General features: G+C 41.0%; 1 protein-coding gene across 1 annotated transcript in view; it reads left to right on the top strand.

The window, feature by feature from the left end:
- Positions 1–10718: 10718 nt before the first annotated feature.
- Positions 10719–27912, top strand: part of LOC117251168 (acyl-CoA-binding protein-like) — a 45209-nt gene continuing 28015 nt past the window's right edge. Inside the window, exons 1-2 of the mRNA XM_033617188.2 lie at positions 10719–10876; positions 22535–22652. Of these exons, the coding sequence (XP_033473079.1) occupies positions 10862–10876; positions 22535–22652 (133 nt within the window). The 5' untranslated portion in view covers positions 10719–10861. The remainder of the gene's footprint in view (positions 10877–22534; positions 22653–27912) is intronic.

The raw sequence follows: 27912 nt of genomic DNA on the forward strand, positions 1-27912 counted from the left end.
TTCTTGGCCCAAACAAATCTCTTCTGCTTGTTGCCTCTCCTTAGCAGTGGTTTCCTAGCAGCTATTTGACCATGAAGGCCTGATTGGCGCAGTCTCCTCTTAACAGTTGTTCTAGAGATGGGTCTGCTGCTAGAACTCTGTGTGGCATTCATCTGGTCTCTGATCTGAGCTGCTGTTAACTTGCGATTTCTGAGGCTGGTGACTCGGATGAACTTATCCTCAGAAGCAGAGGTGACTCTTGGTCTTCCTTTCCTGGGTCGGTCCTCATGTGTGCCAGTTTCGTTGTAGCGCTTGATGGTTTTTGCAACTCCACTTGGGGACACATTTAAAGTTTTTGCAATTTTCCGGACTGACTGACCTTCATTTCTTAAAGTAATGATGGCCACTCGTTTTTCTTTAGTTAGCTGATTGGTTCTTGCCATAATATGAATTTTAACAGTTGTCCAATAGGGCTGTCGGCTGTGTATTAACCTGACTTCTGCACAACACAACTGATGGTCCCAACCCCATTGATAAAGCAAGAAATTCCACTAATTAACCCTGATAAGGCACACCTGTGAAGTGGAAACCATTTCAGGTGACTACCTCTTGAAGCTCATGGAGAGAATGCCAAGAGCGTGCAAAGCAGTAATCAGAGCAAAGGGTGGCTATTTTGAAGAAACTAGAATATAAAACATGTTTTCAGTTATTTCACCTTTTTTTGTTAAGTACATAACTCCACATGTGTTCATTCATAGTTTTGATGCCTTCAGTGAGAATCTACAATGTAAATAGTCATGAAAATAAAGAAAACACATTGAATGAGAAGGTGTGTCCAAACTTTTGGCCTGTACTGTATGTTGCTCCAAAACCTGTATGTACCTTTCAGCATTAATGGAGCCTTCACATATGTGTAAGTTGCCCATGCCTTGGGCACTTATACACCCCCATACCATCACAGATGCTGGCTTTTGAACTTTGCGCCTATAACAGTCCGGATGGTTCTTTTCCTCTTTGGTCCGGAGGACACGACGTCCACAGTTTCCAAAAACAATTTGAAATGTGGACTCGTCAGACCACAGAACACTTTTCCACTTTGCATCAGTCCATCTTAGATGAGCTCGGGCCCAGCGAAGCCGGCGGCGTTTCTGGGTGCTGTTGATGAATGGCTTTCGCTTTGCATTGTAGAGTTTTAACTTGCACTTGCAGATGTAGCGACGAACTGTAGTTACTGACAGTGGTTTTCTGAAGTGTTCCTGAGCCCATGTGGTGATGTCCTTTACACACTGATGTCGGTTTTTGATGCAGTACCGCCTGAGGGATCGAAGGTCACGGGCATTCAATGTTGGTTTTCGGCCTTGTCGCTTACGTGCAGTGATTTCTCCAGATTCTCTGAACCTTTTGACGATATTACGGACCGTAGATGATGAAATCCCTAAATTTCTTGCAATAGCTCGTTGAGGAATGTTGTTCTTAAACTGTTCGACAATCAGCTCACGCATTTGTTCACTAAGTGGTGACCCTTGCCCCATCCTTGTTTGTGAATGACTGAGCATTTCAGGGAAGCTGCTTTTATGCCCAATCATGGCACCCACCTGTTCCCAATTAGCCTGTTCACCTGTGGGATGTTCCAAATAAGTGTTTGATGAGCATTCCTCAACTTTCTCAGTCTTTTTTGCCACTTGTGCCAGCTTTTTTGAAACATGTTGCAGGCATCAAATTCCAAATGAGCTAATATTTGCAAAAAATTACAAAGTTTACCTGTTCGAACATTAAGTAACTTGTCTTTGCAGTGTATTCAATTGAATATAGGTTGAAAAGGATTTGCAAATCATTGTATTCTGTTTTTATTTACGGTTTACACAACGTGCCAACTTCACTGGTTTTGGGTTTTGTAGAAAATATCTATCAGAATGGACTATTACCTCTATAAATGTTATTAAAAATATGGTAGCTCATTCTGTCAGGTAGGAAATATCCACCTCTGTTTTTGCCACTCGCCTTCACGTAGACACAGTAGAGAAGCCAGGTAAGTTCACACTATGGCAAGCCATTTTAATATTTAATCGCTAAGTTTGACTATCCGGAATTACCATTATAGATATCAACAACATGATTTTGACTAGTCGTAATGTCATTGTGACATCATTCTGACTAGTCAAAACTACAGTTACAGATATCTATAACGTCATTCTGACTAGTCAAAACTACAGTTACAGATATCTGTAATTCAGTTTTTACTAGTAAGATTCAAACTATTTTTGCCATTCATGTGTATGGGGTTTGTCATTATAGATATCTCCAATGTAGTTGCGGATATCTGCAATTCTTATTGTGGATATCCGCAACTGAATTGGAGATATCTGTAATTCAGCTGCAAATATCTACAACGTCATTTTGACTGGTCATAATTCAAATACAAGATATCTACGTCATTCTGACTATCTGAAACTTAATCCAAGATATCTAGAAAGGACCATGTAGATATCTTCAATTGATGATAATTAAAGATATCTTGAACTTGAATTATGACTAGTCAAAATGACGTTGTAGATATCTCAAACTGGAATTACAGATATCTACAATTCAGTTGCAGATATCCACAACTACATTGGAGATATCTACAATGACAAACCCCATACACATGAATGGCAAAAGTAGTTTAAATCTTAGTCAAAACTGAATTACTGATATCTGTAATTAGAGTTTTGACTAGTCAAAATCTAATTACAGATATCTTGAATAAGAGTTTTGACTAGGCAAAATTATGTTGCAGATATCAGTAATGAATATCCAGTCTAGCTATTAAATGTTAAAACGGCTTGCCATATTCACACAGGAGTCAGTCACGTTGTCAATCAGCTACATCTCCGTGAAGCACACCTACGTCGTAGACAGGAGGTTCCACATGTAAAAGCGGATTCAAAGGCCAGCACTGTCACTTGTGCCACTGTTTTTGAATTTGATATAGCATAGACTTTGTTAAACATCGCCTCTCCATTCGCCATTTCAGTTTCCATCTTTTTGTGTGACAAACCTCACTGTTGTCTGAAGTAATGCGCTGGTGCACTTTGTTTTGTGTGTGTTTATGTGCCTTGATGTTAAATTGCCTTGGTGCTAAAACCTCTGTACTGCCTCATGGATGTAGTGCACTCTGCTGACATGTGATATTAAACAATAGTTCTTTGTCATAAAAAATATTGATTATGCTCCTCAATTCTGGAGGCGTGATTGGTTATTATTTTCACGCCACTTAATGAACGACCGTAATATTATAGGGGGAGGAGCTAAGATGGCGGAGTGAGCGGTAGCGTTTTCTGCAGGCTTTGTCATTAAAGTTTTGAAACTGTCCTAGACAAACTTTTCTTTAACAAAAGGATACCAACTGTACAGAAAACTGCACGAATAACTTCTGAGTGCCACAGAGTTTTTCTTTCTTTGGGGCAGACCGCTATTTGCTCTCTGTTTTTCAGCATGGACGAGATGGCTAACACTAAGAGAGCGGCTAAACCTCTAATGCTAACAGACCATGACTACGACCTGACAGCCCTGCTGGAGGCATGTGATGAAGAAGAAATAGAGGCGATGGAGGAAGAAAACCGGAAAATGCCTCATGACCACACACCACTGCCCAGCCCCAATCCCAAAAAAATGAAACCAAAGACTCAAGACAAAAGCAACCAGCCGGGTGAGATTAAGCTCTGCGATTCAAGCTCTGATAAAGAGATTTGATGAACAAGATGACAGGCTTCAGCCTTTGAAAGTCGGATGGAAGCAAACACACAAGCGGTGAGAGAAAATAAGGAAAAAATAGGCAAAATGAAAGAAGAAATGGTGTTGCTGAGAAATGAAAATGTCTCACTGAAGCAGATGTGTTTGGAGCAAGCCAGATATAAGAAAAGGTGGGATCTCAGACTAATGGGCCTTCCCGAAAAAGAAAAAGAGGACACAAGAGAGACTGTGATTGGTATCCTTACACGAGTAATCCTGCTGTCAGTGGAGAAGCTCCGTGAGTCAGTAGACACAGTGCACCGCCTGTGGAAGAGAAACGATGCAGCTACCAACAAGATGCCCAGACCTGTTATCATCCAATTTGCCTTGCGAACTGTTCGTGATGAAATATGGAAGAGATCAAGAGAGGCAAGACTATGTAAAGAAATGAACATTCAGTTTAAGGAGGACTTCTCAAAGGAAGATCGTGAGGCCCGTGCAAAGCTGTGGCCCAAGGTGCAAGAAGCCAGACAAAACGGGTTGAAAGCCTCCTTAAGAGAAGGATATGCACTCATTGATGGATGCAGAGTTGATCCCTAAATGCTGCTTATAGTAAGCAAATACTCAGGCACTTTGGTCAAGCATACAAATGCTTCTGCGAAGCAGGTATTCAAAAATATGGTTGTTTTTGTTTTGTTTTTTTTTTTGATATGATGTCATTAAGGACAACATGTTCATTCCTGCACAGAAAAACGAAATTAAGCGCATTTTGAAACAATCATAATTTCTTTTATATCATTGAATGTTAGGGGGTTGAAAAATAGTATTAAGCGTAAAGCCATTTTTTTGTTTTGTAAGGATCAAAAATTGCAATGTGTTTTTCTACAGGAGACTCATACTGTCATGACTGATGAAAAATTTTGGAAAATCCAATGGGGAGACTATGCCTTTTTTGCACATGGTACATCATACTCAGCAGGAGTCATGATATTATTCAATAGATTTTCAGGTAGTATAATTCATCATAAAGAGGATACTGAAGGTCACTGGTTAATGGTGGTAGTGGAGTTAAATGACAAATGTTACATCTTAATATGTGTCTACGGCTATAACAACAAAGCAGTTAATGAGAACTTGTATGCAAAATTAAGTCAACTTATAAATGAATGGAAAACAACACATACTTCAGATAAAGTGATATTGGGAGGAGACCATGATATAGCCCCAGATTCATGGTTAGATAGAATACCTCACAGGAATTCTCAACCTGTATACAGTGACACTATACTAAATTTATGTACAACAACACATGTAATTGATTACTGGAGAACATCAAATCCAACATCTGTTCAGTATACATGGTTTAACTCTGCAGGAAACGGTCATTATTCAAGACTAGATTACTGGCTGATTTCATGTGAGCTATGTAACGATATTTCAAATTGTGAAATTTCAGCCTCTCCGCTCACAGACCATTGCATGATTAGTCTGAACTTATTAACATCTAAGCAACATCAGAATTCTCCTAATATCTGGAAGTTTAATATTGATTTATTACAGAATGTTGGATTTTGTGATCAAGTGAAGTCTTTTATCTTAGAGGTTGAAAAGCTAGACATGAATGATATTAGTAAATGGGAATGGTTTAAGTTTAAGGCCAAACAAATAGCAACTGACACAGGTAAAAAACTGTCACACAGAAGGAAACAAAAGCAAAAGGATCTAATCAACAAAATCAATTCATTAGCAAGCAATGCACAATTATCCCCAGACAACACTACTGAATTAAAGTCACTGCAGTCCCAGTTAGATGACATGTACACAACAAAGGCAAATGGAGCTTATATTCGATCAAGAGCTAGATGGATCGAAAAGGGTGAAAGAAGTTAAGCATATTTCTTTGGACTAGAAAAATAAAGACAGACTAAGAGAAAAATAAGTAAGCTTATGAAAAATGATATTATATTAGAAGATCAGAAATTAGTCCAGGATGAAATTTGTCTCTTTTATTGTAACTTATATAAATCAAAATTTAATAAATTAGACTGTGACATTTTATTTGAAAGCATCAATGAAGACATCAAAAAACTGGACGTAGAAGACAAAAATATACTCGAAGAGGGATTAACTATAACAGAAATTGAAAATGCATTAAAACAAATGAAAAATGGAAAATCGCCAGGGATTGACGGATTAATGTCTGAATTCTTAAAACATTTTTGGGCGGATATCAAAAAGCTACTACAAAGAGCATTTTTGGAATGTATTCAGAAAGGGTGTTTGTCCCCTACTATGAAAACAGTTTGTTAACCTTGTTACCAAAACCCAAAAAAGATTTGTTGTTGCTAGACAACTGGAGACCAATAACCTTACTATGCAATGACTATAAATTACTTGCTTTAGTTTATGCAAATCGCTTAAAGCAAATACTTGGAAAACTTGTAGAAGAATATCAATCAGCCTTTATAAAGGGAAGATATATTCACAACCATATTCGACTGATTCTGGATATGATTGATTACCAATCATTTATTCAATCAGATAGTCTTGTGCTGTTCATAGAGTTTTTCAAAGCGTTCGACACTGTGGAACATGATTTTATCTTTACAGTGCTCAAAAAACTCGGATTTGGAGAAGGGTTTTGCAAGGTCATCAAAATGTTTTATAATGATATCTACAGTTATATCTCCCTCAACCATGGAATGACACCAAAAATTAAGATCTTAGGCGGAATCAGACAAGGTTGTCCAATTTTGCCCAAATTATTTATTTTATGTACACAAATGCTAGCATATCTAATTGTGAATCACCCTCAAATGAAAGGAATTACCATTTTCGATTGTGAATTTCAAATAAGTCAATTTGCAGACGACACAGTAATTTTTCTAAAGGATAAATCTATGCTTCAGGTCTGTGCTTAAACCTGAAAAAATGTGAAATACTATCTCTTCATCCTTGTGCTGAGACAAATATAAGCTCCATTCCTGTTAAAACTGAATTAAAATACCTAGGTTTAACAATGTCTAAAGATAGAAATAAGAGAGAACAACTAAACATAGAAGGGAAAATAGATAGTATGAAAAAATCTCTCAGTCATTGGCTAATGAGAGATCTCTCTATTCTTGGCAGGATCTTATTGACAAAAGCAGAAAGGCATATCAAAACTAGTATATCCTTGTCAATCTCTATATGTTCCTCCTCAAATGATTAAAAAGGTGAATTCCGTCATTTTTAATTTCACATGGAAAAATAAGACCCACTACCTCAAAAAGTCTGTGATGGTTAAAGACTATAAAAACGGTGGCTTGAAAGCCGCTGATTTTGAATCCATGATTGGTGTATTCAAATTGAACTGGATAAAAGCTTATTTGGCACAACCTGATTCTATACGGTTCCACATACCAAAGTGTCTTTTCCAAACTGTTGGAGGGTTAGAATTTCTATTGAGTTGCAACTTTGAAATAACTAAACTGCCAGTCAAATTGTCTGACTTCCATAAACAAATACTGCTCTACTGGAAAATGATGTTCACTCACAACTTCACACCGCACGGCTCCACCGTGTGGAATAATAGAACCATCACTACTAACAGGAAGACTTTATTTAAACAAGAATGGTATGATAAAAAAGTTCTATATGTTACTGACTTGATGGATGTAAATAGCAATTTATTGCAATTTAATTCATTTGTAGAAAAGTTTAGGTTAAAATGTTCTTATAGAGAGTTTAGTCAAATCTGTAGAGCTATCCCACTTCCCTTAAAGTACATGATAAAAAATATCCTTACACACTCAAATGTGTCTGTCAAACTGCCTGATTTAAAAATCAGGGAATTGAAAATTGGTGAAAGAAAATGTAATAACAAAGTACTTGGAAAGGTGTTGAAAGAGAAGCTATTCCCTGATATCAAAAAATCAACAAAAATAAAGATAACTGATAATGAAGTGACGTTAACAAAGACATATTGTAGCTATTTTAAATGGCCAATTTCACCCAAAGCAAAAGAAATTCAGTTTAAAATAATAAACAATATTTATCCTGCTGCTGAAACTCTAAGGAAAAGGTTCAATTTTGAACTAGATCCTTGTGTATTCTGTATGACAGAACATGAAGCAATTGCACACTTATTCTTCTCTTGTTTGGTCACAATGCTTTTTTGGGAAGATGTTTATCGTTGGTTAAATATTGGGATCAACAATTCTTTATTTAATAAGTTTCAGGTGATGACTTATATGGATGGTCTGTCAAAGAAGATATCCAAGATGGTGAACATAATTCTCATTATGGGAAAATATCATATACATAAGAATAAATTGAAGAACAGTAAACCCTCCATAATCTGTTTTAAAAATGAAATCAAAAATTATATAACATCCTTAAAGGTACTATCGGAAGAAAATCAGTCTATAAATGATTTATATGAAACCATGTCAAAGTCTCTTGCTCTTTAAGTTACAATCCTGTGTCAACCCCAATGATTATTTACTTTTATTTTGTTTTTTTAAAAAAAACAATTTTGTCCTGTTTTTTTTGTCCTGTTACTAAATGTAAAAACTGTTGTTGAGATGTATGAATCTACCACCAATCTCACCACCAAGCAATTTTGTCCAAGGTTGGGAATTTTAAAGTGTTGTTAATAAAACTTTCTTGTGTATAAATTTATCTTGGAATCACGTCAGTCTCTTGTGTTGTTCGGACCTGTGTGACCTTATTGTCAGATCTAAAGTGCTGGTCCCCTCTAATAGATTTCCTGGGGGTGAAATTCCCCTAGGTGACGTTGTTGGATAACTGGTTAACTAACAAAAGTAAATCTAACCCTCGTAGCTTTGCCACACAAGCAAATGTTTCCTCTAAGGAGTTTTTGTAAATCGAAATGAGAAATAAAGTTTAACAAAAAAAAGACCGTAGGTTCGTTTGAGATGAGCCAGGCCTGCGCAGGTTTGATCACCGGCGATCGGCGCACAATGCATGCCGGTTAGTTTTGTGTCCGACTTCATCCCGACTTGCTCTGACATATTACAAAAGTGGACGGCGATAAAGCCGCAAGAGCAAGGCGGCCGCAGTTTTTAGAGCCAGGCGCTACAGTTGCTCTCCACCGACTGCACCGCCTGGCTCTCACCTGATCTAACAGCTGATTGGTTAAGATGCCGACTCAACAATATGACGTTTTAGATAAACTACTCATTTGTGTGGAATTTTAGATATTAAGATTGTATTTGTCTGACCTGGGGCCTGTATCACGAAGCAGGATTAATGTCTTAGCGAGGTAACTTCAGGGTTAACCCTGGGTTTTCGGTCTCACGAAGCCGGTTCAGTTCTTATCGGGGTAGATCACCATGGTAACTTACTCTGAACGGCTATTCTGCTCCGGAGCAGGTTAAGTTCAGGGTTGAATCTGATCCTATAAAAAGCGCCACCCACTGGCCAATCAGCTGTTCGGAAAAAAATGACTCCGCTGACAGAAATGCAGCCCAGTCATGACGGGAAGTTTAATTAATTTGATTGATTTTGATTTGAAAGTTTATTTTGAATATTAAAAAAGAAAAGAAAGCAACAACAACAGACAATGAAAAGATTGTTCAAAAAGGAGTGGAAAGAAGACGAAATGTCATAAGAAAGAAACTGATAATTTGCGGACACTTAATAGCACCATTAATTAGTGCCAACATTTTGTTTTGTTGGAGGAAATGATCCCTGTTAAAGATAATGGTCCTAATTGACAGCTTTGCTGCTGGAAATGTGGAAAGTAGCCTATCATGTCTACACTTCATGATATTTGAGGGACTTTCCTTTTTGTTTTTTAAAGAGGGAGACTAGGTATATTTTTGCGCAGCTGTTAATTTCTGACACAACTCAATATCAGGATGATTTTATTCAGACTATCAATTTGGTGTTGATATGATTTAATTGTGGCCTCAGCTTTAAGCTTTATTGTAGCATATATAACGTTATGACAAAGAAGACCAATTTATCAGACGCAATGATGTTAGACGATAATTGTAACACACGCAGTTCATCTGCGCAGCATTGATTTCATGGGATTCAAGGGTGTGATCAGTGTCCGATGTACAGGTACAGGTACTGTAGCTACTGAACCAGTGATGAGTAATATAACCTACACATAATTTTATTTGCTACCTTGTTTTGTCTTGATTTTTCCCTCTCTCCTCCTCTATTTTTTCTTTCCTTACCCGTTTTTTTTCTTCTTCTCTATTATGTGATTTTATTGATGTTTTGACAGGGGAATTTCTTTGATAAGCTTTTAGTGGCTTCTAACCTCTCCAGCACTTTTCTTTTTTTAATCCTGTAAATTTTATACTGTCTGTTTTTAACATTATGTGCAAATAAACGAAACTAAAACTAAACATTATTCATCCCGTTATGCGTTGCCACGCATGTTTCCTCCTCCTGCAGCTGCCACGGTGTTGGCCTTTTCTGTAATGTTGCTTTTCTCCTTCTCATATTTTAGTAGAATTAATCTCTGATCCTCACGAGAAATACTTTTTCCCCTCACATACGGCGCTCTGTGAGGACGCTCAGTGACGCTCAGTGACGCTGCGCTTCTCTCATGATTGTGATTGGTCCGCTGCGTGCGCGTTCACGGTTCTTGATAAAGCAACTCTGGGTTGAGTTACCGAGTTGATATCCAGCGTCGTGATACCTATTATCCTGATTGCCATTGTTAGGGTTAGTCAACCCAGGATAGGTCTGGGTAACCCAGGAAAGGTTGATCTCGCTTCATGATACAGGCCCCAGAAAACATGTTGTGTGACTGATGGTGAAAACAAACTGATATATGGGTCTGATCACTTTTTTAATGAACTGACATCATTCCAGACAGGATGTTAGTGTGTCTGACTTCCTGCCAGACTGAAGGCTGCTGGAAACTGTCGGGAAACTGTCCGACTTCACCGCAGCTTTTTGTCACCGCCCCCCGCTGCGGCCGCCTGCTCTCAACTACTTTTCAGGCGAGGCGCAGTTCATCTCGAACGAGCCTATTATGTCCTTAAGTCCTCTTGGAAGCCAATAGCATGACAGGGAGGGCGTGTTCAAATCGAACGGGGGTTGACCGGGTACGGCAGTTGTTGCATGCTGGGAAGTTGAGAGGACTTGACCCGATCACCATCCGTCGACTCGAATCGTCTGTCTGCGGTGTGATCCCTAACTGAAAATGGCTGATCTCCAGGTGCGTGTGGACTTAGTTAGCAACATGTTGGTATTTCAGAGCTCGTGCATATTCAGCGCGTACCGTTAAAGAAGCGAGAGAAAGCCGTTAGCCTGTGCTATGCGTTTAGCTAACCAGAGGGCAGGGAGCCACGGGGCAGGTTGCTTTGTCTTGTGAGTACATGCTTAACAAACAACATAGTGTTGTCTCTTACACACTGATGCAACAGTTGCACTCTGGGGTATTGTGAGCTGTTGACGTGTGAAGTTTCTCTGGTCATTAGGTAGCTAGGTCGTTACAACACACGATGGTGGAGATTGCTGGGACTTGCAGTTCACCGTTATCCTTCCCTCCGCAAAGACAGCTGTACGCGAGCGTTTAATACAACAGTTGTTGCCGAGTGTTAACGTTGTATGTCTCTGGTTTGTATCGTCTGTCAGTAGATGGACTGTGAACGGGCGGTAATATTTCACAAGTGTCTCACTTGTGAAATATTTAGCTAGTAGGCTAGTGAAATTGGAATCATAGACCAATGATACAGAATCAGAATGGCTGCTCATTTATAGCTCTACCCATTCACATGTTGAAGGGTTGAGTATTAGAGACTGAGGGAACGTTCATCAACTCACATGCCCTGCCTCACAGTCACATCTGTCAGGTGACCATTAACTACGAGAGTCTGGGAGTGTTGCAATACTGCAGGCATTCAGTCCTTTACTCCCTGTCCTTTGACCTACAGCAATCCAGCAAGCGGTGCAGTTCGAGGGTGGGGAGGGACTCTGACCCTGTTGCATGTTGTTTTCTGTTTTAGATGTACAAGGTGTCCTCATAGACATTTTGGCAAATACTTTTATCTATTTATTTATTTACATTTGCAGTACATATTTATACAGTACAACAAACTTTCCAGTGCAGATAGGTCTGTTTCATGTAGTGTTTCATAGTCTATATTTATTCATAACATAGTAGTAGTAGTAGTGTTTGTAGCAATAAGCAGATCAACGGGATGATCTTTAGCGTAAATTCAAACTTGTAGAACATCATTTAACTGGGACTTTATAGTATCTTAACTCATTGTCCCTTCTGGCCCAGTTGGCACAGAGTGGCACAGCTAGTGGGGTTTTGTTGAGTTAGGAGGGTCCAAATGAATCAATGAGCATATTGTACTAGTAGGATTTTGGCTCTTTTTAGTTACACTGCAGTTATCTTCAGTATTCTATGATAAACGTAATTATGCTAATGTGTACAGTTTCCTTTGAGGTTCTAGTGAATGCATTAGTCATAGTTGAAGTTTGAAAAACAAGAGTTTGGGGTAAGATAAACATCTGTGATTTTCTTTTCTCTCTGAAGTACCATTATGAAACATGACACATAATGCAGTTAAAGGTGCTGACACACCAGGCCGACGGTCGGTCGTCGGCCAGTGTTGGGCCGTCGGTGAGCGTCTGTCGCCCTAGTTTATGCGGTGTGTCCCGCACCGTGGGCACTAGTCGGACCCCTGTTGGTGGCTTTTCGGCCGAGTGAGCATGTTGAATCGGCGGCGGAGCTTGTCGGTGAGAGAGATCACTATGATTGGCTCTTCAGGTTTTATTTTCTCACCTCTGTAGCGAGTGAATCTGCCTGTAGTAGGGATGTCAGTTTCGGCTAATTTTGCTTTTGGTAACCAACACCCATTAACCTACAACTAACCGGTTAAAAAAAATGCAAAATGGGCTGTCCCAAATACCATTTTTTAACATTCAGACCTTTGGCAGAATTTATAACTAATATTCGTATATTCGTTATTATTCTGTTATAAATAGACTCCGGGGTTCTTTCAGACCTAATTGTATTGCGGAGTTTTGCGCAGCAGTGACCGGATCTTTGCTCTTAAACCACAAAAAAATGTGATGGCACAACAGTCTCCTTCAGTACATTATTCTATGCTTTCTTTTGATTTTCACATTGGCTAGTCATCCTGTTTAATTTGTCTTTTGATTAAATCGGAACCGTTGAAACAAGTTGTAGGAAGCCTCTGCAAGTAATTGGTTGCTGGCAGACACTCTGTGCTGCAATAAAATGGTTAATCAGCAGTGCCGTGCACTGTAGAGCCGATGCGCTGCTGGTTCTGCCGGCCTGAATAGAATATAATGTCTATAGCCTACTGTTGTGTACAGCCTTTATAGACTGAGCTGAGTAGTGATGCGTGGGTCGACCTGTAACCCGCGGGACTCGCAAATGGACCTGCGGGTCGGGCAGCAGTGATTGTCTGTTAAATCGGTCTGTAAATGATATTTTGACATTATTCTTATAATCATTACGCTATTACTGTCATGGCATCCGAAGGTACTGATGCGTTGAGCAGGTGACAGTCCGTGGTCGTTTTCAAAACACACTTGTGTCACGCACTCCAAAAGAAACTTGTTGAAACTTTAAACAATAATTTATTGTACAAAACGGAAACAAACGTTGACAAAAACGGTTCCATAATTCATATTAAATTCAAAAGAAAATGAAAAAACAGCTACAAGTTAGAGGGAATAGTGATAAAGTGGTAAAGCTTGGCATTGATCCACAGCCTCAGACGGATGCACTCAAGCGTGCTGTGCGCACAAGCTCAGTTGGTAGGCTATACTATATTTTCACATTTTTAACAATGCAATTTAAAAGTTTTGATTTTTATTGATAACCTACATTTACCAACAACAAAAAGACTACATTTAGCACCAAAAAAAATATGTAAAAAAATAAGTAAATAAAAATCGAATATCGAATACCAAATTTTCATAACGAATACCTACCCATAGAAACGAATATTCGAATATCCGAATATTTGGGTACAGCCCTAGTAAATGTTAACCCTTTATCTTTTTCTCGCTCTCTCTCTCTCTTACACACACACACGCTGCTGCAGCAGCAGCTCTGCGTGCACATCCATTGTGTATGTGCTCACACATCCGTTGTGGATGTAACGCTGCGCGCACAGCACAACACTCTGGGCTGGCTCAGCTGATCAGTGCTCAAAGCGCAACAAAACAGGTTAAAAAAAATCCTCAAACTGAACATCTTTTTTTTTTTTTCTACACAGTGCAGCTAAATACCGGGCTAAAAAATACAGTGGTTGCACCACGATACGAAAGGAAAAAGGAAAAAGAGGGAGAGAGGAGGGAGAACAAGCGTGATACAAACTTAATGTCTTATATGAAGATTTACTTGTTCAACTGCTATTCAACAATGAAGAGCATGTTTGTAACAATTTGTGCGTTTATTAAATTAATTTATGAAACATTAGGCTCATAACAAAACACTAACATTACGATTCGGCAACAGCCTATATGAAACATTACTTACTTAATTAATTTATGAAACATTAGGCTCATAACAAAACACTTTAATTTAACATTTCGATTCGGCAGTTCAATTCAGCAATATAACATTAGGCTACTTAATAACAAAACACTTAAATTTAGCATTTCAGGGGCGTCGGTGGCTTAGTGGTAGAGCAGGCGCCCCATGTACAAGGCCGTTGCCGCAGCGGGTTCGAGTCCAGCCTGTGGCCCTTTGCTGCATGTCATCCCCTCTCTCTCTCTCTCCCCTCTTCACACTTGACTGTCCTGTCCATTAAAGGCAAAAAAATAAAAAAATATCTTTAAAAAAAAAATAAATAAAAAAATTAGCATTTCAATTTGGGAATTCATGGCACTTTGCAGTATTTGACTAAACTGTTTTGAATATTAATATGAACATTTAACAGGCTTAAATGCCTTTAACAGTAAAACAACATTTCGATCAAATAAACAATTTTTGTTGAGGAAGATCACCATATCGACATGCTCTGGAGTGAGCCTGGTTCGTAGTCTTTTGACTGCGAGGCCAGCAGCGGAGAACACCTGCTTTGAGGGCACTGATGTCCCGGGGATGGCCAGAAATCTCCTCGCTAGGGTGGTGAGCCTCGGGAATCTTCTCTCGTGCTCTTTCCACCAGTGAAGGGGATTATTTTCCAGGGATGGGGAGATTTCGCCTAAGTACCGCTCGACCTCACTCTCTGCCTCTCCCGCCTCAAGTGTCGGATTCTGGTAGTCCCCTCCCAGAAGCTGCATCATGGCGCTGCTGGCGGCAGCAGGTTGCTCTGTCTCGGAGTCAGAAGCAGCAGCAGCGGTCTTGAAGCCACCGATGGATGTGGACCCCACCAGTTCCAGCAGCTAGGTTTTTGCGGTCACTCTCTCAGCAGGAGGAAGAAAATGCAGATGTTTGTGACGAGGGTCCAATATCGTTGTGATTAGAAGTGGCAGGGACGTCAAGTTTTCAGCGTCCACCTGTAAAGTACATTGGCTCATAAGATTAGGCTATTATTATTTTATCATTAGGCTATATTATTATTGCTTGGTGGTTTTAGTGGTGTTTGAATTCAAAAAGTTAAAAATATTAATATTTGAAATGTTTTAAAATGTATAGCCTGCTTTTTTAAAGTTTTAAAATAAATTTAAATATTTTTTTTAAAAAGTTTACAATTTAAATTTTTTTGTTTCAAAATAAAAATGTAGCTACATATTAAAATGTTTTGAAAATAAAACCAAATATTTCAAAGGTTTTAAAATGAAAAAAAAGGAAAAAAAAGAAAAAAAGCCTATAAATAGGCCTGATTTAAAAGTTTTAAAATAAAAATGTCATAAAAAGTTTTAGCTCTACATGTCGAGGTCTTGTGCATGATATTGTTATTTGTCTATTTTTATTTAATTGCTTAAAACATTTTAAGCTGTGTATCTTCAGCCTCCTAAAGAAAATCTTAGCTCACTTATAAATCCTATGTTTATGTTTTTACAGTTTGAATCCAGGTTATAATACAATAACATGTTGATGATAATAATAGGCTAATGTATTATTTATCTAATAAAGGCTAATTTTAATATAATAGGATAGCTCTCAAAATTTAAAGACTGCCTGCATCCGTCTTTTGAGGGACTCCCGGAGTTTTCCCTTGAACTCCGCCACCCTCCTGCTGTCATCCTCTGAGAGGAGGAGGTGTTTATCCAGGAGGCTGAAGGTGATGGGGTAGATGTTGGAGATGCTAACGTGTTGCTCTGCCAACATGATTGTGGTGGCACATGTCAGAGTTTTCAGGATTGGCAAGATCGCGGCAATGATTTGCCAGTACTCACCTTGTAGCTCTAGGGTCCTGGTGTCTGGTAATTTAGTGATCCCCGGTCAGACAAAACAGTTGTTACAGCCCACCTCTACTCCACCAACCTCTCGAACATGTCGTAAAGTTCCACCGTGTTTTTGTTGACTGGAGCAGAGTGTGCTGTGGGAGTTGCATCTGGGCTTGTATTGTTTTAAGTACCATGGTGGCGATGTGGCTGTGGGTAAAGTGCTTTACCAGCCTCGCTGCAGCAACGATTACGCGATTGATGTGTGCGCTGAAGCCGTCATTGATAGCGAGTTGCAGCGTGTACACGAAGCATGGCACAGAGTGCCAGGGGACACGTGCTGGGGAGTTAGCTGCCACAATGTTTCTGGCATTGCCATGAACGCAGCACACGGCCGTTGATGTCCCATGTCTCCACTGTGGTTGTCAGCTTCTCAGCCAGATTGTCTGATGTGTGCCGGACGGGGAGGCTCTGAGTGAGGAGCACTCTGGATTGCATCTCCCAGTCAGCACCGATGAAGTGACAGGTAGCAGTTATGTAGCTTTCGGCTGTGAGAGCTGTCCAGCAGTCGATAGTCAGCGCTAGTTTGTCTGCCTTAGCTAGTTTGACTTTTAGGTTTTCCTTCTTTTCTTCGAAGTGCTTTTCTGTGCGTTTTGTCACAGTAGCCCTGGATGGCATAATGTATTCTGGCTCCAGGTACTGAAGTAGTTCTTTAAACCCCTCGCCCTCCACCACACTGATTGGCAGCATATCAATCTCTATCATCCTGCATACCAACTGGTTGATGGCCTCTGACCGGTGGGCATCACACTTTCTTCCTCCGGGGAACAGCGATGTGATCTTCGGCTGTGAGGCGTCTTCGCACACGGCACCTGGGTGCTTATTTTTAATGTGATACATCATAGTGCTGGTACTGCTACTGAATTGTAGAATCGTATCACACAGTTTACAATTAAAGGTGCTGTATGTAAGAAGGTGGCCAAAACTGTTACTGCACTCAAATTCAAAATACTGCCGCGAGTCGTGTCCACCCCCCTCCCCTACAGATTCGAGGTTGCTGCTCTATGCTGAATTGCTGCATTGTGCTCCGGCGTCCGGAAAAAATAGAAGTCCTGTGTATCTGTTGCGGAGGGCTCCGGAGTGCCGCAGCTGAGACGGAGCCAGAACGCAGCACAGCTGCAACCGGTGGAAACACACACATTGACTAGAATTGAATCCTATCGGCTCCGCTGCTGTGCCGGAGTGCAGACGCAACCAACACGCATCTGGTGAAAATTGGGGGTGATTTGTTTGCCCACGGGTGGCTGCTGTGGCAGGGCTGCGTCACCGCGTCCTTGATCTTCGGTTTTCCAGCGGACCATTCGAGCTAGTCCGGCTTCCCTGCTGCTAAAGCTGCTGCCGGGATACAGCGGAGGAGGAGCCGGCTGCTAATGCTATGTACCTGGACACTGCTAATGCTGCTTGCCGTGCTGCTAATGTTTGTTTCTCAAAAAAATCAGTCGGGTCGATGACCCACCTGCACATGGGCTACAATGTATGATTGAAAATGAATAACAGTTGAAAGTATTCTAAATGTCCATCCCCGTCTAGCTATGATGCTAGTTAGCCAACTTTGGCTAAAGCTTACCTGTCGAGGAGAAGAGTAGCCACTTCGACATCTGATTTCAAATACTTCTCCGCTTTCAACCGTCTCCACCGTTCAAAAGCATCTCCTATATAGACCGTCGCTTTGTGTTGAGTTTTGTCTTGACGTTTTTGGGAATCATAACGAGGTCATTTGGGTTTAGTCGCACCGTCAGCCATTGTAGCTCAGTCGTAACTGGAACTGATGCTGAGACTCTACTGACTGCGTGACTGGTAGACGGCGGTGGGTGGCGCAACGGGCCAAAACACAATTCAAAACATAAACATGATTTGCAGACCGTAAAAATTTTTTTTAAATGCGAATATTCTGGCTGTACTATTGTTGTCGGTGAGATCAGTATGTTATTCCTTATTCTCTGTGACATATTAGGAGGATTTTACAACTATTTGCTTTAGATTTCTTACATATAGCTCCTTTAACTTCGCCATCTTTCTGGATGAAATGGTCGCACACAGAGCTTTGTTTAGCACACTTCATTTTGTTTTAAATCCTGGTCTTTGTTTACTCGTCAAGAGACCCCAGACCCGCGAAAAATCTTGCACAGCAGATGTGTGTGTGTGTGTGTGTGTGTGTGTGTGTGTGTGTGTGTGTGTGTGTGTGTGCGCGCGCGCACACCGATACAGAGAGCAGAGGAGAACTGTAAACGCGCGACCATATAGAGATAGAAATGACGTGCCGTCGTGTAAACAATATCATCACGTGTGCCGCATACTCGTGATTTCAATTTTGACCAAAATAAACGTGATTATGATTTTTTCCATAATCGAGCAGCCCTAGCTCCTAAAAAAAGCTTAGTCAGGAGCCCTGGAGGTCATTTAAGTTTACCTTTCCTATAGAATGGGTCTATACCTTGTCCTTTTATTAAACAAACTAAATAGCCTTATGCCATTTATCTTATTTACTCGCATGTTTACAATTCTCCTCTGCTCTCTGTATCGCGCACGGTGGAGTTCCGCCCCGATGTGCGCACAAACATACACACGTATAAAGGCAGGTGCACGCACACACACAGATGAGCATACTCCCACCAGTGGACAGAGAGCAGCTAGCAGCAGCTTGTTGTTTATCCTGCTGTGATTTTATTTTATTTTTTTTCGTACAAGTTTTCGATTTAAAGCGACACAATGGAGTTTACTGAGCCCTTAAAATATATATCCAAGATCTTTGTGATGGTACATCAACTCACAATAGGTTGGATGACACCTCCGTCATTGCTTGAGAGCGTCTGTTTCGCTTGCACTGACACTATGCAGTTTCGGGGTTCGGGTAGGAACCCAGACACAAAAAGGACTACAAAATTTGGCTGCTTTACGGCATACGTCATATCCCCCTCCTCTCTTTAGAGTAGCATAGCTGAACCGAGGTGAACGAAGTTAGAAATGCTCCTCATGGCATTCTTTTCGGTTAGACATCCAGCCGCTCAGCTGTAGGCTGTGGGCGCCCAACCACTGGAGAGGTTGCTGCTGCCGCTGCTAGGCTACCGCTGGTTAGCGGCTCAGTGGAGGAGACGGAGGATGGAGACTGTGTTAGCCGCCGCTCAGGCCTGAGTAATGGTAACCAAGCTGGCGACCTGGACAGCAGCAGTAAGGGAGCTCCCCGCAGCGGTGAGGACCAGGCTGGCCATAGTGACAGTGGTGACAGGTGCCCAGGGAATGACGGTGGAGTCCAGGTGAGTTGTTGTGGTAACGTCAGCTGATGTAGAAGCTGCTGTGGCCACCCAGTTACCGGCACAGGGAGCCAGACTAACATGGCTTGTTGCCGTGGCTGTGCTAACATAAGCCATGGTTGGGCTAGCCGAGTCGGTTGGGCCGGGTGTTGTGTCTCTGGACTAGATATGTCCATAGGTGTCGGACCAGGGTTTATTTTTACATCTCTAGCCAGAAGGAGAATGACATGAGATGAGATGCACAAGCCCCATGAGACGGCCCGTGCCTTTGTAGGTTGGTGTGTACCTGGTGGCGTTCTTGCTCGGTTAGCATTCGTGAATCTTGTAAACAATAGGTGCTGGCTGCCCTTAGCTGGAGAGTAGGCCTGAGGGGTATTCCAGGTAGGAGGTTCAACAAACTCTGAGTCTAACCCAGAACTCTGAGTTGATTTACCCTGAGATGGGAAACTCTGAGTTACCGGTTCCAGAACAGCTGATCTGAGTTAGTTAAGTCAACTCTGAGTATGTTCATTCTGAGTTAAGCCGACAATAAAAAGCCATCATCAATGGAGCTCCGACTCCATGATTCACCATGGCAACAGGTAAATAAAAGACAGCGCCTCCATTTTAATCCAGTGGATGTAGAGATATTAATGCATGTGTAGCAGACGGTGCACGTTTATCTTTAAAAGAAGAGCCTGAGTCAGAGAGAGTAAAGTGTAAATAAGTTAACCATAAAGTTAATAATAAAGTTTTATTCAGTGTTGTCCGTTTATTCATCATTTATCAGACCTACATTTCCTTAATGAAGATGAAGTGGTGGAATCTGACTGTGTATCAGGCTGTAGATACATTACATTATATTAATAATATATAATAATATATTTGTTCAGATTTAATCTGATGAGGAAAAACACAGGAGGCAGCAACTGAAAAATAGGAAGATTTAAAACATATAGGCTAGGCTATAGATCAAAGACATAAAGACATGACTGTAAACTCACAGTCTGACCCAGTAATAATATGTTTGGTGATTTGCACTTGAAAAGACGTTGAGGTTAAAATACATAGATTTTAAAATGTTGGACATCTGTTTGTATCTTGACTCAACAGCATTCAGTAACTTAATTTCAGCTACAAATGTAGTAAATTTAAAGACACTGAAATGATGCACCATTGCTCACTCAGAAATATTAACATATAATCCCCAATATTAGGCTATAGGAATTATGTTCCATCAGTGCAACAAATGACATCAGTGATAGAGATCATTAGTCATTGATACTACGTGTCTAAAGCTTCATACTGATTTTTAAAATTTAAATAATTAGACCTACACATTATGTGCAATAAACATTTGGGAGCTGCTCTAACAGACTGACAGTCTGATCCTTGTGCACAGTGTTATAAAAAATAATAAATATAAAAAGGACAGAGGTTTGATTCTGAGCTGAGGATGAATTCTTGCTGTGTAATATTGTGTAAAGAAAAACTGAGGTCCAAAGAAATGATTGATGTGCATAAATTCAATAACTTAAGACAGTCCTGAGTAATAAACTAATATCCAGCAGGATTTAGACTGTGACAAACGGTAAATCTCCGCTAATTAATGCGCTTCGATACAAGCTTTGACACGGACTGAATGAATGAGGAAACAGCGTGTAAGAGGGAGGAGACAGAGAAAAACTCAGGGTTTATTGAGGAAAACCTGTCAGCGAGCAGGTTATGTTCACAGAGTCTGTTACCATGGTGACTGACTCAGAGTTTCAGTTACCTCTCTTTCTGGAACGGATAACTCAGAGTTTCCCTCATTTCAGGGTTAACTTACTCTAGGTTTTCACATAACCCGCTTTCTGGAATACCCCTCTGATCATAACTTTTAAACATTTTCAACAAATGGCAGAAAGATTTTTGTGACAGTTGTAACAGACAATACCGTTTTTCGTCTGTAGGGGGACCCCGTGAGGTAAAAAGCGCAATCCTCCATTGTGTTGCTTTAACTTGGGCTTTAAAAATTTTGCACAATATTTTTAGGCTATATTGTGATACATGGTACACATCTCAGTATTTTGAAATCTCTCCTATACTGCTGTAGACAACTAAAACACAAAATATTTAATGAACTACAATTACAATAAAGTATTGTTATAATGAAACAATCCAAATCTGGTGCTGTTATTTTAAAGCATCTGGCTCATCTCGGGTTGGAAGTGTTGATGTTTTGGACTTGTATTGAAGCTTTGGTTAGCAGTTAGATGTTTGCAGCTAGCAGGAAGTTAAATTGTTGCCATCGTGCTTTTGGACATCAGGGTTTACTCACTGTGAGCTGGAGACACACTAACAGCTCTCCAGTTCATATATTAATAGTACTTGCAAGTTACACAATGTGACTAAATAGTCTGGACCCGTACAAGAACGGGCCTCGTCTTCTCATGCTATCATTAATCTCATTAAGTTAAACTGTTACCACAGCACCATTGCAGATGATGATTTAATCACACATGCTTTGTCCTGCTCACACTGTCGCCCAGGACAAGGCTATCTGGATGGGCAGAGGAGTGTGTGACGTATCATGTTTGTGAGTCTTTGTGTGTGTGTGTGTGTGTGTCTGTGAGAGAGCGAGAGAGCCGAAACGCCAAGTGAGTCTCCTCCTGGTGGCTTAAAAAGATGATGTGACCATTTATCCTCAGTGTTCGGGATATAGTCAATTTATACAGCCAAAACGTCAAGTATATTTGATATATCGCCCACCTCTAGATTTAACTATAGAAACGGCACTACATCTGTTAATTGCTTATTCGAAATATTAATGTGTGTGCATGTATCCAGGGCACAGAGGGTTTAGGTAAGTCTGCCCTGTGTCACCAGACTAGCCCAGTTCTGGTCAAGCTACTTTTCAGGCCTGGCTCAGTATTACAGTTGACATGTGATTGCAATGCAGAAAATACACTGTAAGAAATATAGTTCTTTGATGAAAGCAAAAAAAATAATGGCCAAAATAAGTGAATAATATTTTTCTACAAGTGCAGTTCATTCAAGAGTTAATTTTACTTCTTCTAGTATGTGTCTTGGTCCACCAGGCTAATTGAACAAGACAACAACAAGCAATTAACTCTGCTTCTCAGCTCCAGATTGAAAAACTACAAGGATTCATGTCATTCTACAGTCTTAGGTGCTTCTGACCTCTGACCCACTACTCCATAAGAATCACTGTCAACAAATATCCAATCAGTATTGTTATTAAGTTGTTGTCATCTCTGTAGGCTAACTTTGAAAAAGCAGCAGCTGAGGTGAAGCAGCTGAAGGCAAAGCCGATGGATGAAGAGATGCTGAAGGTCTACTCCCTTTTTAAGCAGGCCAGTGTGGGTGATGTCAACACAGGTGAGATGGCACTTGCTGCCTACTGCCACAAAAACACTGCAGCACTCTCAACACTTGGGGTGTAACAGCACATGCATTTGTATTAAATCGTTTGGTATGAGGCTTTTAGTTCAGTACACATTACAAACTGAACGATACGTTGAACTGTCCTATTCCATTTGGAAAATAAAGGTCTACAGCTTAAACTGTATTTAATATAATGCTCTCAGCAGCCCACAGGATGGAACAGGCAACATGCTCTCTGCCCCTCCCACCCCCCAAACCAGAACATTCTACTTTAGTGAGACACACTTGGAAGGCAGATTCGCTAAGCTAGCTCACCAGGATGGTTAATAACACCATTACCAGACCAGAAATAGAACAGTGTTTCCCATTCATTGACGAGACTATGGCGGCCCACCATAGTCTCCAAAACTCGGCCAGATATAAAATGCCTTCGGTAAATGAACGTCACTTTGTAGCGCACCGGCTGGAGCGCCTATTGACCCTCGCCCTCCCCCTCACCCTCCCCGGCCTCACCACAGATGTCACTTTCCTAGCGCTAGCGTGAGCTTGAATTGATAGAGCAGAACGTATTTTTAAGCAGAATACTGAGGAATACTGACATCCACTTCGTGAAGCATTCTTGGAAACACCCGGAAAAGTTCAGTAGAGAATTGTGTGGCTGTATTTAAGACAACTCTGAGCCTGCATGGCAACACACAGCACCATTGAAGTAAGCTCTGAAAACTTTATCTTTCCCATTTGGCTCATGGTAGTTACATGTAGGGATGTCACGATTATAGATTTTCTTGGTACGATTATTGTCAGAGAAATAATCACGGTTTTACGATTATCACGATTATTATGCATTAATTCATTTCACACTATAAATGTGTAAAATCACATGAACACTCCTTATAGATCTTTAAGTTTCATTTATTTCCATGCCAACATAACAAAAATAATATAACAACAAAGAAAAGTAACCAAAAATAGTGTGCGGACTCTACTTTTACTACATGCCTCTTTGTGGTCCAGCAGTCTAAGTTTTTTCTAGGATGTGCGTGTCTTTTTGTTCTCTTTAGATTACAGTTAAACAAATAAATTGAGAGCATATCTCCTGCAGTGTTAATAATAAATGAAACAGACATCATGCTGGAAGGACAAGTCCAACATTTACTCAACACAGATGGGAGGAAGCAAAAGGAGGTAATACTAATGCTAAATGTTCACTGACTGAGGACCTTGAGAAGACATTACGTATATCTTCCACATTGCACACTGACACTGAAACAGTTTGACGACTAAAACAAGGATTTGAACTTGTAACAGTCGAATATATGAAATGTGCCTTTAGCAGCAACGTCATCAAGCGCCTGTTATGATTTGAGTCTGTTGAGCGCACCCAACGCTGGTCGGACGTATATTTATGTGCTCCTGCTTTTTCTTTTATCTCTCAACACAACAGTGATGATTATAAGTACGTGTGGCGACTATATTGTTCATGTATGAAAATGTAGTAGCCGTACAACCGGGCTTGGTAAGCTTGGAGTGTTTTTAAGTTGATGTAAAAATAAACAACGAGCATTTGTGAAATCCCGCACTCGTGTGGATGTGAGTTTCTGCCTGTCGTCTCACTCCAAAGAGCTACACGGACCCAAAACCATTACAACCTCACACTGTGTGTGCACAGACTGCAAAACTATCCATCAAAAAAGTTTTTGAGACGTGCCTTAGCTTGTCACGTTGGGGGAGGGAGTCTTCTTCATCCGTACTTCATCACTTGGAGACGCCGCTTGTGTAACTTTGTTTTCGTTCCATGCTAGTTGCGCTGACCTACTGCAGTGTTTCCCATTAATTAACGAAACTATGGCGGTCCGCCATAGTTTAATTTGACCCGCCATAGTTTCTAAATAAAAGATTTAGGCTGCCGAAAGTATTGACTTCTCATGATATAAATAATATCTCGAAGGCTGTAGCGTTTTGTGCCGATGTGCTCAGGCTGTCAGATCCAGCGCTCAACAGCAGGAGCGTTTCACTCCACTAAAAATACGTGTGTGCGAACTGTAAAAAATATTTAGGGGCACATGTGCGCATAAAAAAAAATCAGCCGAAGCAGCCTATATTTTTGTCAATAAAAAAATATGATAATCTAACCACAAATGTTGGAGGAACTCCAGCCGCCTTCCCTCTTCCCTCTTCCCCATGTGACACGGTTATGGGCGGTTTTCCAAGCCACTGTTGGCACAATGAATCTAAGTCCCACTGTTGGCTGGGTGGAAATAAGTCAAAGGGCTCTAGTTTCCCGGCGCAGCGAAGGGTGGCGAACCCCGCGCAGAGCTAGTTTTGAGCAGCGCAACCCGAGGTGCGCTCAGTTTGGTAGTTTGGCAGACCGAGGTGCGCTGAGATGGGTGTGGTGGCGCAGCAGGGGGAGGTGTCGACAGATCCAGCTTGGCGCAGTGACAGTTTCGTGCCAAAAGGCTTCGCTGAAGGTGCGCTAAAAGCTCGCCATCTGAAACCAGGTCTACTGTCAGCGCAGGGGGAGCGCAGCCGGTGTAAGCCGAAGTTTGGCTGACCGGCGGACAGTGCGCACACGTCACCAAAACCTCACAGGCAGGTTTCCAGAATATCAGGCACATTAACGATGCAATAAATAGCCACAAAACCACTATTCAATGCAACTATCTGCAATCAGCACATAAATGTATCTCTATATCGACTGTCCCTTCACATCTAATGTCGGATCAAAGGGGATTGGCACGTTTGGCACGCGTAATGGAAACCCAACCTGATTTGATTAAACAGCTGCAAACTAGTGAGTTCACATCCCTCTCAGCCAACCACAAACAGCCACAGCATCAGATAGGGAGTATATATTCAGCATCGGTCATCTTAGAAAAGTCAAAAGAAAAGAAACAGAGTGAGACTGCGAGAGAGAGAGAGAGAGCGCGCGCGCGCACGAGAGAAATGCAACATTGATTTACAATTGTGGTGACCTCCTCCCAGGCCACCTCTGCATCATCAGCCCATGGAGGTCTACTCGCAGTTCTGTATATTCGGACACTGCAAGCTTGGACCAAAACATCAGTTTCCTCCTGGGAGGAGTTTGGCTGTCTGACGCTGCTGCTCTCTTCTGCCATGGCGAATTGAGTAAACTCTCATTACGCCTTCATGCGGCACATTTAAGGGCGAGGAGAGGGGCTCATTTGATTGGTGTGATGTGTGTAAAACCCACTCCACGCCTTCTCTCTTCCCTCTTTCCGACTTGCGCAGGTAGGAGGGATGGAGGTGGGACAGATGAGTAGCTGCGCCAGCGCGCACGGTGTGCCAAACTTGCAAAATCCGCCTGGCCACACCCAGTTGGCGAAGCGCAGGTGCGCTGCGCCCCCTGCCTCGCCCAGTCTGCGAAACTAGAGCTCAAAGTGTGGAGAAGAGGGACTGGGAAAAGCGGCGGACCTCCGGGGAAGCCTGCTCCGTTCTCCCCGCAGTTAGGGACCGTTCGCCACAGTACTGCTGCTGGGCAGGGTGGAAATAAGTCCTGCAGAGTTTCAGAGGACCTGGAGAATGTTTTAGGATAGTAATAACATTATATAAGATAATCATATTACAAAGATAATATAAGATTTAATAACATTAAAGACAAAATTAAATTGCAATACTTTTTCAAAACTTGATGATTTTACCTTTCTGTACATTTTGTATACAAAGCAGTAATTTGTGTCTGTTTGTGTGTAATTAATTTGAGTCTTACCTTTTTGTTTTCTTTTCGTATTGCGTATTTTGTATTGTTTTGCGTATCTGTAACTGCAGGGGTTCTCCGGCACAGCGCCGGATTTCTGTTGTGGCGAAGTTTCTGTCCGGCACGGGCAGAAGTACTCTGCAGTGAGGGCATTTCACTCACATTTGCCCCTAAAAATATGTGCGAACCGGGAAAATGATTTAGGTGCACAGTGTGCGAGTAAACACAACCTACTGTTTACCATAATTGGCATCGGACGTTTTTTCATTGATAATCGATCAAATAAATGTATTTTAAAACTCCCTCCTTTGGCTCTGATACAGCCATCTCCCTCCCTGCCTGCAGTCCCCACTGCACTGGACTTTGTAACAGTGTCCTGCCTACAGCCCCCTCTGATTGGTTACACGGCACAAGTGATAGCCGATCAACACTGACGCCTGTGCATGCTTTCACATCATGTCACATTGAGACACAGAGCACAGATGGAGCGGGAGAGGCCAGCAACAGAAACCAGACAGAAACGAAAGTTGCAATAAAAATCCTCTATGCTGAAGTTTTAAAGTCACCACAACATTATATGATCCATTTCAATGTTGACATGCTTGCCCAGAGGCGAAATTTCGACATAACTGCATGTTTAATTCACATCAAGTGCGGTACAATTTTGCAGCCTAAATGATTTAGCTTCTAAAAATAAATAGCAAAAAGTCTGGTAACCACTGAAAGTTTAATCTTTATTTATAAACTCATTAAGCTATAAAAGTTTAATCTGGAAAGTAACGACTAAAGCTATAATCTTTTTGTTCGTTTTGATAATAAACACGTTCCTTTGCAACACATACATTTCTATTTCTTCATTTTGTGACCGCAACACCAAGCCCCCCTCTCCGGAAAAGATTTCAGATTTCAGGCACACAAATCTTCCGTGCTCCACATTTCAGGCACAGATTTTTTTTCTTGCTTTAACCCCTGTAACTGTGTTTGTGAGTGTGAGAGTGAGAGTTTTAAAAGAATATTTTGTCTGCACATGATTTAGAATAATAAAATAGCCCTCCAGAGGCAGATCAGTACGTTAGTCATTTTTCTTTTGATTAATGAAATGTGTAACCACTAATCCTTAGCCGTAACCCTTCACCATAACATACCACTAGTGTTTTTATCAGTACGAATAGAATATTTTTTACACATAAAAAGCACAAAGATGTTGAAATCTAGGCATATTCTGCCATCATAACTCTGAGAATTCACCAGATTGATGCCTTTAAATCAAATAAATACAAAATTCCCTCACGGGGGAGCAAGCCCCCGGACCCCCCTAGAGGGTTCGGAATTAGCAACACATGCCCTACAAGCTAATAATATCCCCGCAGATATAGCCATTTCCAACTGTCTGAGACAATTAGGGAAAAATCACTGAGGGGATTCATACATTTAGAGCCAAGGATATCAGACCCTGTTCTGTAGTGGAAAAATAGGCTTAATGAACAGGTTTAATGCAATGAAGCCCCGTTACAGTATTCCTTCAGAAGCTATTTTCAG

This window comes from Epinephelus lanceolatus, chromosome 14, assembly GCF_041903045.1.
Source record: "Epinephelus lanceolatus isolate andai-2023 chromosome 14, ASM4190304v1, whole genome shotgun sequence".
In the NCBI taxonomy this organism is placed as follows: domain Eukaryota; kingdom Metazoa; phylum Chordata; class Actinopteri; order Perciformes; family Serranidae; genus Epinephelus; species Epinephelus lanceolatus.